Here is a 12,343-nt window from a genome sequence, read left to right on the forward strand (position 1 = left end):
AAATTCCAAAAGCTACAAGAAGTTTCAAAAGATTAATCTTCTCAATCAGTTATTTGAGTAGGAAGCCCTTTTGATATAACAATGATAAAAAAAATGAGATCACCAAGCTTTTGCATAATTTACATTATAAATCGAAGAATAATGGCATAGTAAAATAGCATTACTAAAATACCTTTAAATTTCATCATACCCAAAGCCATGCACCTGCGTTAGTGCTGAGTTGAATGTTCATTATACACCAAATGTAACATTTATATACTTTATCAAGGTAAAAAGTGGGCATTTGACAAACACTCATGGAGGGTACAAGAATTATTCCAAGGGCAAGCATTTATCACACAGAGTGTTGTTCACTCAATAAATATTAGTTTATTGATTGGGAAAGGCAAAATAATAATCTAATGAATAAATAATTCGATAAATTATTTGCAGTTTAAATTCGACTCAGTACTAATTCTACATATCACCACATCTGCTTAGGTACCTAGTTTTAATGCAAGGTTTTTGAAGGAAACAGCACATTACACTTACAGTTTCACTTTCTCCGTCTGAAACTGAACGCACGTGAGAGCCATAGTGAAGAGGAGAGTAAATCCAGACCCTCTCTTCTGCACACTGAATAGGTGGAATCAAGAAGACACAGGCAGAACAGAAATAATGGAAAGCAAAAAAAGGGAGAAAGACGAAAGGCAGTAACTGGTGAAAAACAGGTCATATGTTACATATATATCTAGAGTATGAATATAAGAAGAATAAAATAGAACATGTCAGCAGCACTGCTGATAGCAATGAAGCCATTTCAGGGTATCGTGGGTTTTGCACATTATCCCCACAAAATGCTGAATTCTAGCAGGCTTGGAACTGTCTTAAGAAAAGGAAAAGCAATTTGTATTCTGTCTTATTTTGACAACTGCAATAAAATTGCACAAAACCATTAATATTAAGTCTAGCTTATGTTCAAGTTGAAATTAATCTTATCTTTTCCAATCAAAGCACTAAACTTTTTTTAAACCACGTTTTCCATTTCAGTCAACTAATATTATCCCAATGGAAATCAACATCAATAATTAGAAATTATTTCTTGGAAAGAAAATTACTGGCATGAAGGAACTGGTTGTTAACAGATACAACTCAAACTCCCAAATCTTTACAATACAGAATTTCTTTCTCATTTGCAAACTATATAATTCTTTTATAAATTCTTGCTTAGAAAGGAGAAATAAATTCATCAAATTTCTCACTTGCAAAAGCACTCAAACTACAGGCTTTGTCAGGTTAGCTGATCTCAGCAACGCTAATAGGTGAACTAATTTAGTCATGCCTAGATTTGAGACAGATGGGGATAGAATAAATCAGATTTGCGTCACTATCTGGTGACCCCTGATGGATGCAATGAGTGAGGAGAGTGTGTGCGTGAAGAAGTAGAGAGGAGTTGAAAATGTGCATGCACGTGACACACTATGTGAGAACAGAATTGAAGAATGTGATCAAAAAGCCTGCTGAATCACTGTGGTCCAATAGGGCTGATGACGTTGCATGTCAACAATCATATATTGCAATTTGTTCTGTGGCAATGATACCCTGGAAAGGAGGTATCAATATCTTCAGGATAGGAGCAGCAAACGTGAGAAAAAAATACACTTTTGCACATGTCATTTTTTGTTTTAATATCATTCATGGCAATTTCTTAATCAAGCTATCTGAATATAGGTAATTAACCATTTTACCAGTACATTAGATATTTTGTCACTTATGTATTTTAGTTAGTAAGATGACATAATTAGTTCATCACTTCAAATCTGAAATATTTGCTAACTACTGGCAAAATAAACCTCTTCTATTGTCTAACCCAGATAAGAATTGATAAAGAGGACATTGTAATAATAACAACTATGACCCAATGTGTTACCAGAAGTAATGCTGCCAGCTAAAATACTGGATTGAGAACTATGATATCTTTCAGCTAAGGGTAGATCAGAAATCCTATTTCAATAACATCTTGCTTTTACATCACCAAACTCTACCTGCTTTTTTTTAAAAAATGTTAAATATATGTAGGAAAGTAAAATGATGGAGGCTGGTATTTAATCGGGCCCTTAGATTGGGAGATGGTAACAGGGAGAAAAATAAATGGGGAAAAAAAAAGATATGGCTGGAAAGCAGTATGGAATTCTATCAGTGGCAAGAACAGTCTCTCCATCCAGTGGCCAAAGGGCTCTCCATGCCATTGCAAGCTTGTTCAGTGACAAATGGACACTCATCCATGCATGAAGGATATCTATTCAGCCCTAACATCCTCTCTTTTGGTCAGAGATTAGTGGGTGGGGCAAAGATGGCTAATCAGGAAATGGTTGTCCCACAGCAAATTCCCCTCACCAAACATGTCCCAGCCCCTACATCCTTCACCAGCTACTGGGGCCTACTGTTGATCTGACAAAATGTAGCTGTGAATATGGGAAAAACAAACTCAACTGAATTACTATATAGCTTTGGGAACAATCTTGCTTTCCTTCTAACTTCAACATCACAAGTGGCAGAATTTTGCTAAGCTAACTTTAATGACAAGACTAACTTTGGTGTTGAAATAGCAACTATTTTCTGGAATGGAAATATTTCTGCATTTATTTTGTTCAGGTCTGTTTTCACTATGAACTTGTATGGACTGAAAACAAGTTTCAAACTTTCTATAAAGACAATATGGATATATAACAATATTAAAACTAAAATTAGGAACACTTAGCTGAACACAAAACAGATGATGGAAGATCAATTCAGCAACACTGTAGGAGAACCTTTAAGTTATAAGAACCACTTACACTCTCATTGGAAATTGAAGTAGCTCGAGAAAAACTGCGTTGTGGAGAGTAAATCCAGTAGTTTCCATCCATAAACTGGATGGTGTGATAAAAGCACGACACAAACAGGAAAAGGTGAAAGTGATGGTGAAAAGAAAAATATTAAAACAATGTAAATGAAAAAGACAAAGAAGAACAGAAATGCAAAGTGATAATGTTAACAAAAAGTAAAGAAAGATCATAGTAAAAACACCCTAGGAACCTAGTTATAACATTAATCTTTACTTAACTCTAATTCTTTAAGTTAATTGCAAACACGGTCATCCAGAAACTAGGGCACCTGGGAGAGAATAATCTGCCTCATTTGAGTAGTACCCCTTTCTACACAAAATAAAAAGTGGCTGTCAATTTAACCTAATTGCCAAAGGAAGGGCCTGCTCACTCCTTCGTAAAACTAGGCAGAAAGAAGATTAAAGGAGGAATCAAGATCTTTAGAAGGTTAAGGGTATTGGAGAAATTAGATTGCCTGTTGATAAATGGTAAAGAGTGAAGACTAAAGGAGGAAAGAATTAATACATTTTCAACTATGATCCCTACAAGGAAGCCACAATGAAGAACTCACCTAACAATTAGCTTTTTGACTTTAAAATGATAATTAATGGTTTTGCACAAATAATTAACCTCACTCAGTGGGTGTCTGAAGTTTCACAGAACTAGCATAACAAAACAATTATTGAGAAAAATATCCGAGTAGCTGATTGACTTTTATAGGTCCAATTAAATTGTTGTTCTCAGTAAAGACCTATACTGGCCTATCTTAGACATGAGATTATTAAGTCTACTAAAGTGAGTTTTCTCTGTTTCATACATCCACCAAGCACATCACCTTGGAACCATTTCAAAACCAAAGAGACTTGGGTTTACACCCAATCCTCCAAATAGGACAGTCAAATATTGGCCATCAGACATGTACAAGTTTAAGCCTTCATATGGAAGATAGTTGATACAAAAACTTGGGGCTATTGTGACCCAGAGGTAGCACCCCTACCTCTGATGAGGAGGCCTGTGTTCTAGTCCCACCTGCTCCAGAGATGTGTAATATCTCTGAACAGATTGATTAGAAGATATTTAGATACCAGATACTTCTCAAACAACTCAACTATCCATCAAATGCGAGTCAATCTGGACACTATACTGCAAGATTGGGAGCTGTGATATGAATAAAGACCATGAAAGATGTAAACTCTATATAAAAACAAAGCAAATTTCACTGGAGCCTCATTCTGTAACAGCAGCTGCACAAAAACATGCAGTTTTGTTAAGTCTAAAACATAGAGTCTTTCAGATTGGTTTAGATTTCCTTTTACCTACCCAATCCAAAAGTTTCTCAAGGACTCCACTACTGCAGAAGACAAACTGAAGTTAGTTAAGTCTATCAACTTGACGCAAACTCTGATGCATGGTGTAGTTTAAGGAAAGTGATTCACTGATTCAAATGCACCTGATATCATCACTTTGTAAGGAAAAGAGAGGACAAACCAATTCTTAGCCTGGAGGTATTATCACCTGGCTCAAATTTATGTGAGATGCCTTTCAAGAGAGGTCTTCCACATTTGCACTTGCAGGTTTTAGCTGTTTCCTAAGTTATACTGTCACTTTTGAACTAATAATTACAAAAGTACTTCAGGTACATACAAATATGACCCTTAATAAACAGATAAAGCATTGTGGATGTTATTCTTAAAATATTAATTTTGGAAAAAATATTAACTTCCTATTGCAAGAGATCTGCTCAACAGATAAAATTCCTTTCTACATTATATCATTGTCTGAAGATATTTCTCCCACATTCATTTCAAAATATTCTTTGTGAAAAGGTAGAGGGTTGTTATACTCACAAAATAAATGTCTGATGCTGGAACCTCCTCATCATCATCTTCTGCCTCCTCAGATGCATGGCTAGCTGCCTCCGAGATTTGGCTCACAGTGTCTGCTTCCAATGTAACAGTGGAACTTGTACGTGCAGATGCCGAAGGAACTTCCCTAAAATGTAAAGATTCTGATTTGCAAGGTTCAAAAGAGACCTCCTGCAGACGGACATGCATACACTGAAGTACACTTAAATGTCCTAATGCTCAATTCGTTCTACAAAAACAGTGAACAGTATTGGGGCTTACACCAATCCCTGAAGAACATGAAAAACAACTAGAAATCCAAGTGAAGGATTCTCTTGGTTTTATAGATCATATCTCCACACACACACACACACACACAAATAGGAGTAAAGTACTAATTTGCAAATACTGATGCAGTTATAATGCTGGAGACAATGTACATTGGAATGTACAGGGCATAAGTGAACAGAGTACTAGGGTTAGTATGCGAATATATGCTCACAGTACATTACCACATACCCAGATCAAACATAAGGACAGTGTACTAACATACTGTTACATTGTGGTACAATCAAGAAACTACATAGATAAAGAAATTAGACTTCCAAATTTAGTTTTATTTTGATCAAATTAGCTTGTTCAAGGACATTTGTCTCAAATTGCTGAAATATCACACTTTGAAAACTTCAGACAAATTCCACTTATTTCTAAAAGATGCACAACTGCACTAAAACCTGAATATGCGTTTGTTTACGTTCACAATTATACTTAATATTTTGCAAACATACCAGTTTTGAACAGGAACCAAATCAGCATTTTTAAAAATGGGCAAGATTAATACACAAGTGTGTGAAAATGGTTTACCCTTTCAGAGAAACTCTTTAAAGCCAACAATTTAACATTGTGCATTATAACCAAGAACCAAATGAGTAAAGCTGATAGATGGTGGAATGAACAAATTTTAAATTCCAATTCTTGTTTCTACTGTTGAGTGCAACTAGTTCAAATGGTTAAAGTGTGTTTGATGGCTCACCAACAGTTATGCAATACCATTTGTCCTGCAGAAGTAAAACTTACTGGCCTGTGGAAAATTCTGAAGTGATCAGATTTTTCAGTCTTTTTTTTCCAGTGTGACAGGGAAAAAGGTCTGCCACAAAAGCAAGAAGAGTTAAGTTTGATTAGGCAGGACAGCTTTAAATTGAATAGTATATAAACTGCACAACAGCAAAATAATCAAAAAGCACATGAATGCTCATTAGTGGTTTTTTTTTGCATCTGTTAAACTTGGAGACCAGGGTTCAATTCCCAGAAATGCAGCAGTTCTTGAGTAAATTAAGAAAAGCATGCGCCATAGAAGGGAAGAGTTTTTTTCCCCAGGAATTTGGGACAAATTTCAGAAAGGAAGAAGAATGGGACTCAGTGACTTTTCTTTCAGAGCCAGTTTGAAAAGATGGGCTGAGCAGCATTATTAAAACCTCTCTTTACCCAAGTATATATAATAACTGGTCCTCAACAATAGTCTGATTTAAGTACGTGGTTGAATGATCGCAGAAAACAAACAGGATGGCTTGTAATAATTATTTGTTGACAGCTGGAAATGTGTTGCTGGAAAAGCGCAGCAGGTCAGGCAGCATCCAGGGAACAGGAGAATCGACGTTTCGGGCATAAGCCCTTCTTCAGGAATGGGGAAAGTTTGTCCAGCAGGCTAAGATAAAAGGTAGGAGGAGGGACTTGGGGGAGGGGCGTCGGAAATGTGATAGGTGGAAAGAGGTCAAGGTGAGGGTGATAGGTCAGACTGGGGTGGGGGCGGAGAGGTCGGGAAGAAGATCTCAGGTTAGGAAGGCGGTGCTGAATTTGATGGATTTGACTGAGACAGGGTGGGGGGAGGGGAAATGAGGAAACTGGTGAAATCCGAGTTCATCCCTAGTGGTTGGAGGGTTCCTAGCCGGAAGATGAGGCGTTCTTCCTCCAACCGTCGTTTTGTTGTGGTCTGATGATGGAGGAGTCCAAAGACCTGCATATCCTTGGTGGAGTGGGAGGGGGAATTGAAATGTTGAGCTACAGGGTGGTTGGGTTGGTTGGTCCGGGTGTCCCAGAGGTGTTCCCAGGGGTGTTATTTGTTGACAGACTATCCCAAGAGAAGGCCAGGGAGGGGAACAAAATATTAGAGATTGCCTCTGTGCAGGAGAGGGATGGGTAGAAACTGGAAGAACTTTTTATGAATTTTTACAGTTCTAGATAAGGACAGAAAGTAGCACTGATACACAGTCATCAACATACCAGGAAAGGAAGAGAAGCAGGATTACGGAAAACAAAAAGAATTGCACAGTACATTCTTGACTGCCTCAGTCCTGTCCCTTTCCACATCGAAATTAATCTGCATTCAATCTTTAACTTCCTTCTGAATAAGAACATAAGAAGTAGGAGCAAGAGTTGGCCATCTAGTGGTATTTAATAAGATCATGGCTGATTCTTTTGTGGACTCAGCCCCACTTACCTGCCCACTCACCATAACCCTTAATCATGTTACTGTTCTAAAATCTATATTTGCCTTAAAAACATTCAATGAGGTAACCTCAACTGCTTCATTCATCATGGAATTCCACAGATTCACAACCATTTGGGTGAAGAAGTTCCTGCTCAAGATTACTTACAGTGTGGAAACAGGTCCTTCGGCCCAATAAGTCCACACCTACCCACCAAAGAGCAACCCACCCAGACCCATTCCCCTACATTTACCCCTTCACCTAACACTACAGGCAATTTAGCATGGCCAATTCACCTAACCTGCACATTTTTGGACTGTGGGAGGAAACCGGAGCACCCAGAGGAAACCCATGCAGACAAGGGGAGAATGTGCAAACTCCACACAGAAAGATGCCTGAGGCGGGAATTGAACCCAGGTCTCTGCCGCTGTGAGGCAACTGTGCTAACCACTGTGCCACCGTGCCACCCACTCAATTCTAAATCTGCTCCCCCTTATTTTGAGGCTATACCCTTAGTTCTAGTTTCATCCGCCAGTGGAAACAATCTCCCTGCTTCTACCGTATCTATTCCCATAATTTAAATATTTCTATAAGATACTCCCCCATTCTTCCAAATTTCAATGAGTACAGACCCAGTCTACTCAATCTCTCAATATGAGCCAATGCTCTCAACAATTAAGCACATTTATTAATATGCATTTAACTCAAAGTTGTTTAGCTGGTTCTTTAATGAAGATGGTCAAGAATGGTGAAATGGTTCTGCACTATCTATCCCAAGGGAAAAGAAATTCTAACTGCCAATATTACTTGAGTAATATGAACTTTGGTATGCATAACATCATAACATTGGGGTATCCCCAGTAAACACATACTAACGTTTTATCCTCTTCCTCTTCTGCTGCCTCTTCCTCAGCTGTATGCTCAGTTTCGATACTGGACTTTGCCTCAAGTTCAACAGTGACCTGCTGGAGGCCAGCTTCTGTGACTATCTCATCAGACCTAAGAAGAGAAAAAAAATTAGCAGAAGGATTCTTGACATTTTTGTACTTTTTCCTGAATTTTATATCAGTGAAATTATAAATAACTTTACAAAGATATCTTTTGATTAATACTGTGCTCTTGCATTCTATTTCAAATTTCTCTGTTAGCTTAAATTGGAAAATCAGTGTAGAACAATGCCATACAAATCCAGAGATATGGGGCTAGCAGGATGAAACAGCATGCGCTCAATTTTGGCCATTAACCAGTATCGGATGCTGGAAGCATACATCTAGATATTGGATGATTTCAGTCTCAGCATAGTTCACATCATCAATGACAGCACACGAGCAAGGTAGCAATAGGCAGCTGCTATTGTAAAACTGTACCTCACCAACTGCCAAATTTTTCAAAAGACGAGTGTGTCAAAGGAAACTAAAAAAACTTCCAACCACCTCAACTGTTTTGTGATTGAACAATTACAGGCTTCCAAATTGTACTGCAGTAAAAGGATTTACAAGGTGTTTTAAAATCTCTAGTTAATTTTGTTAAGATGAACACTATAGATTTTTTTTGTTTTCGGTTTATTTTCTCTCCACTTGAAGCTTGAAGAAAATATGACACTGTGTTGTGCAATAAGCCCAATGGTCACCTTTTATACTTTGTGCCCATGGCTGTGACATTAAGAGTAAGAAATCAATTTGGAAAGATGCTGCTTCAAATCAGCATTCTGTGTTTTAAATTATTGTATTGCAGAAAGAAATTATTTATTCTCTCAATGAATTAATTTCAGAGACTATGAAAGAGACTAAGTGGCATCTTAGATAAGTAGCTGCGTACTTGTGTTTCAGATACAAAAACTTGAGTATTCCTGAAAAAGGGAAATATGCCATTGAAGCTTTTCATCTTGTACTCATTAGGATAGATACAAGAATACCAAAATTTAAAGGGGGAAGAACAATTTATACTTCATGAGAAAAAAGTGTTGATTAGTGTCAAATTATTTAACGAACCAAAGGTTATTACTGTTGATCCTGAAAAGAGCTCAGTCCACTTCAAATTACCGAGTAAGGAATCTCAAAAGCTTGAGCACAGGTGAAGTTAATCATTTCATGCTACTACTATGCAGTTGCAATACAAGTGGTATTTTCCACTAACTAGACAGTACCATCAGTCAAAAATGATACATATCCAGCATCTCACTGATACCGAAATTCACGTACCACACCAGTATGTGAGGTGGTACATGAATTTTAATGTCATTGTGATGTTGGGAATGTAGTCCACACATCCTAATCACTGATGGATTGTATCAATCAACACATCCTTTCAGCTGTTAGAAAGAGGCAGAGTAGCAACCACAACCAATCAATCCATACTTGAAAAACTCTCAATAGTGTTAACTTTGAATGCAATTCAGCAGCTGGACAATATTTGTGAAAAATTTCAAGTGTGCTAAGTATTAGAATAACGACCAAATTAAGATAATGAGTCAGGTTCACAACATGGTTTACTTATGATTATTAAAAACTACAAAACTACAGTAGCACCCTGTCCTCTGCTAAAAAAAAGGAACATGTACAGGCACTGGGCCTTCTTTAATTGAACAGAAGTTGGAGGACAGCAGATCCCTAGTGCATTCCCAATCGCAATCAGAGTCAGCATGCCTCTCTTGAATTCAAACCAAAGGTTTGGAGACTACTGTTCCCTGGTAGCTTATCCATGGGAATGCCTTGACCAAATCAATCAGTATCTTTCTCTTCCAGAATATAAATTGTTACTTCTGTTTAAAATTTGGTATTTCACATTTATCCCAATGAATACAAAACAAAAAGCTTCAACCTCGTGACTCTCTGTAATACTCAAAATTCTGTATTACCAAGCACTATTAATTTATTAGAATGGTTTACCTCTTGACCCTCTATGGCTGACCTCCACACTGCTTTTATATACTAGTGTGCCTCCCTACTCAAAATGTTCCTGACCCCTGGGACAGGCAATTCAAGAGAGAAGGGCTGTTTGGTTTATTGCAAACTTAATTTTTTTTCTAAGTATTATCAAATTGTGCAGAAATACCTTGTGAATAATTGTTGGTACATAGTGAGTATAAGTTGAGCAAAATAAAATTCAAAATGAGAAGGAGGAGTTCCCAAGAGTGGCCAAAAATCCACAGAATGAAGGAAATGGGTTATCATGTGTTATATGATTGACTGTCTTTGTGGTGGGGTTGGGAGTGAAAGCCAGAAATAATTCCCTAGGTATTTCTTGGAATAGATCAAAGGATTTTTTGACAAGCTCTCTTAAGAAATTTCATAGGTGAATTGGGGGATGGGTGGCAGGATAGAAGACATGAAACACCACTCTATGATGGGATTGTACAGTAAACCAATTGTTTTTTTAACCTGTTCTTTCTCAATCTATGAAAATCCAACTGGAAAAGACGTTGTGATATTGTCCCTATGTGTGAACCAGGAGATCTGGATTGGAGTTCCACCTACTCCAGAAATATGTAACATCTCTGAACAGGCTGATTAGAAAATATCAACAACAAATCTAATTCATTGAGGCAACAGGCTTATTGCAGAAACAAATTGTAAAGTCAGCAATTTTTCTTCAGCAAGTCACTGTCACTGTGATTTACAAGTTTGCAACAAGCTAAAGTCATGTGATCAAACTATGTCCAATTAAACAATGCTTGAACAAAGAATAAGTGGCATCCAGAGAATATCTGCACTTGTTTGGATATGACTGAGATGTGGAATACACTCCCTGAAAAGGTGGCGGAAGCAGATTCAATAGTAACTTACAAAGGGAATAAAATTACAAGACCATTGGGAAGAACTATGGAGTGAGGTTAATTAGGGAGTACAGAAACAGCTGGATAGGCAGGAGACCTTTATTTGGTGTTACATGAATTATTTTTAATACCTAAGTCAGGTCGGATTGGATATTTTGTAATGGTGTATAGTGTGGCCAAATTATAAGCCATACCCAAATGAATTGCTCCATGATATGATTGATGTGACAACTCTCATCTTGATCATCGTGGTAACTAGTTATATAACACCCACCCATGTATCCCATTCATTGGCACAGCCCACAGTTTAACAGACAACATAGAAAATAGCAATATAAAAGGAAAATGAGCAATACTGATTCTCACCCAACATCTGCTGATGATGATAGTGTTGCTTTCCTAACCAGATAGGAAATAAAGAGAACAAATAGTAAATATAATGGACATTAACTTGCCATGTATACTAAAAGACATTTGTCTACATAGAACGATGAGGTCTCAACTTAAACATACAATTGCCCTCTTCTGACAGCATCAGTTCATAAACAGGTCTATATGCAAAACAATCAAGTATCAGCCACGGAGAGGAGTTCGTGGGACTCTGGTCACTGAGTCACAAGGTTCGGAGATTAATTCCCACTCCCAGTCTTGAGCACAGGCATCATGGCACAGTACTGAGGGAAGAAACATTAAACTGTCTATTTGTGTACATGTAAAGGATCCTATGACACAATTTTGAAGAGCAGGACAATTAGCTGTAGTGTCTTGGTCAATAATTATCCCTCAATTAACACCACAGAAAACTAATCAACTGGTCACATGGCTGTTTGTGGGAGCTTGCAACAAGCAACTTGGTTGCCACGTTTCCTAAGAATGACGACATTTCAAAGGTACTTCATTTGAGACATATGGTGGTTGTGAAAACACTGCACAAATGCCTGTTTTTCTTTTCTTTAAAGGACATTGTGCTAAAATGAAACATTGGACAAACTATCATATTATGAGATTTATCATTTTTCAAATGACCTTCACTACTAGTAAATTAGAAATGATAATTTTGAGTTGATGTAAAAGGTGAAAATAATAAATTTTAAGTGAAGTACAAACATAAACGTGTAATGGGCTGAGTAGTGGCAGATGGAGTTTAATTCAAATAAATGCGAGGTGCTGCATTTTGGGACAGCAAATCTTAGCAGGACTTATACACTTAATGGTAAGGTCCTAGGCAGTGTTGCTGAACAAAGAGACCTTGGAGTGCAGGTTCATAGCTCCTTGAAAGTGGAGTCACAGGTAGATAGGATATTGAAGAAGGCGTTTGGTATGCTTTCCTTTATTGGTCAGAGTATTGAGTACAGGAGTTGGGAGGTCATGTTGCGGCTGTACAGGACATTG

General features: G+C 37.5%; 1 protein-coding gene across 5 annotated transcripts in view; it reads right to left on the reverse strand.

Moving 5' to 3' along the window:
• Positions 1–12,343, reverse strand: part of LOC122565243 (phosphatidylinositol 4-phosphate 5-kinase type-1 gamma-like) — a 94,249-nt gene that overhangs the window by 6,126 nt on the left and 75,780 nt on the right. For 3 of the 5 annotated variants that reach the window (XR_006316121.1, XM_043721008.1, XM_043721007.1), the window contains exons 14-18: positions 11,318–11,350; positions 8,053–8,175; positions 4,694–4,838; positions 2,817–2,891; positions 532–615 (exon numbers count right to left, since the gene is read on the reverse strand). Coding sequence is in view for 4 of the 5 variants with exons in the window: in XM_043721008.1 (XP_043576943.1) it covers positions 532–615; positions 2,817–2,891; positions 4,694–4,838; positions 8,053–8,175; positions 11,318–11,350 (460 nt within the window). In the remaining variant the exon portion in view is untranslated. The remainder of the gene's footprint in view (positions 1–531; positions 616–2,816; positions 2,892–4,693; positions 4,839–8,052; positions 8,176–11,317; positions 11,351–12,343) is intronic. The other 2 variants (XM_043721009.1, XM_043721010.1) reach the window with 2 other exon arrangements.

Source organism: Chiloscyllium plagiosum, chromosome 31 (assembly GCF_004010195.1).
Source record: "Chiloscyllium plagiosum isolate BGI_BamShark_2017 chromosome 31, ASM401019v2, whole genome shotgun sequence".
NCBI lineage: Eukaryota > Metazoa > Chordata > Chondrichthyes > Orectolobiformes > Hemiscylliidae > Chiloscyllium > Chiloscyllium plagiosum.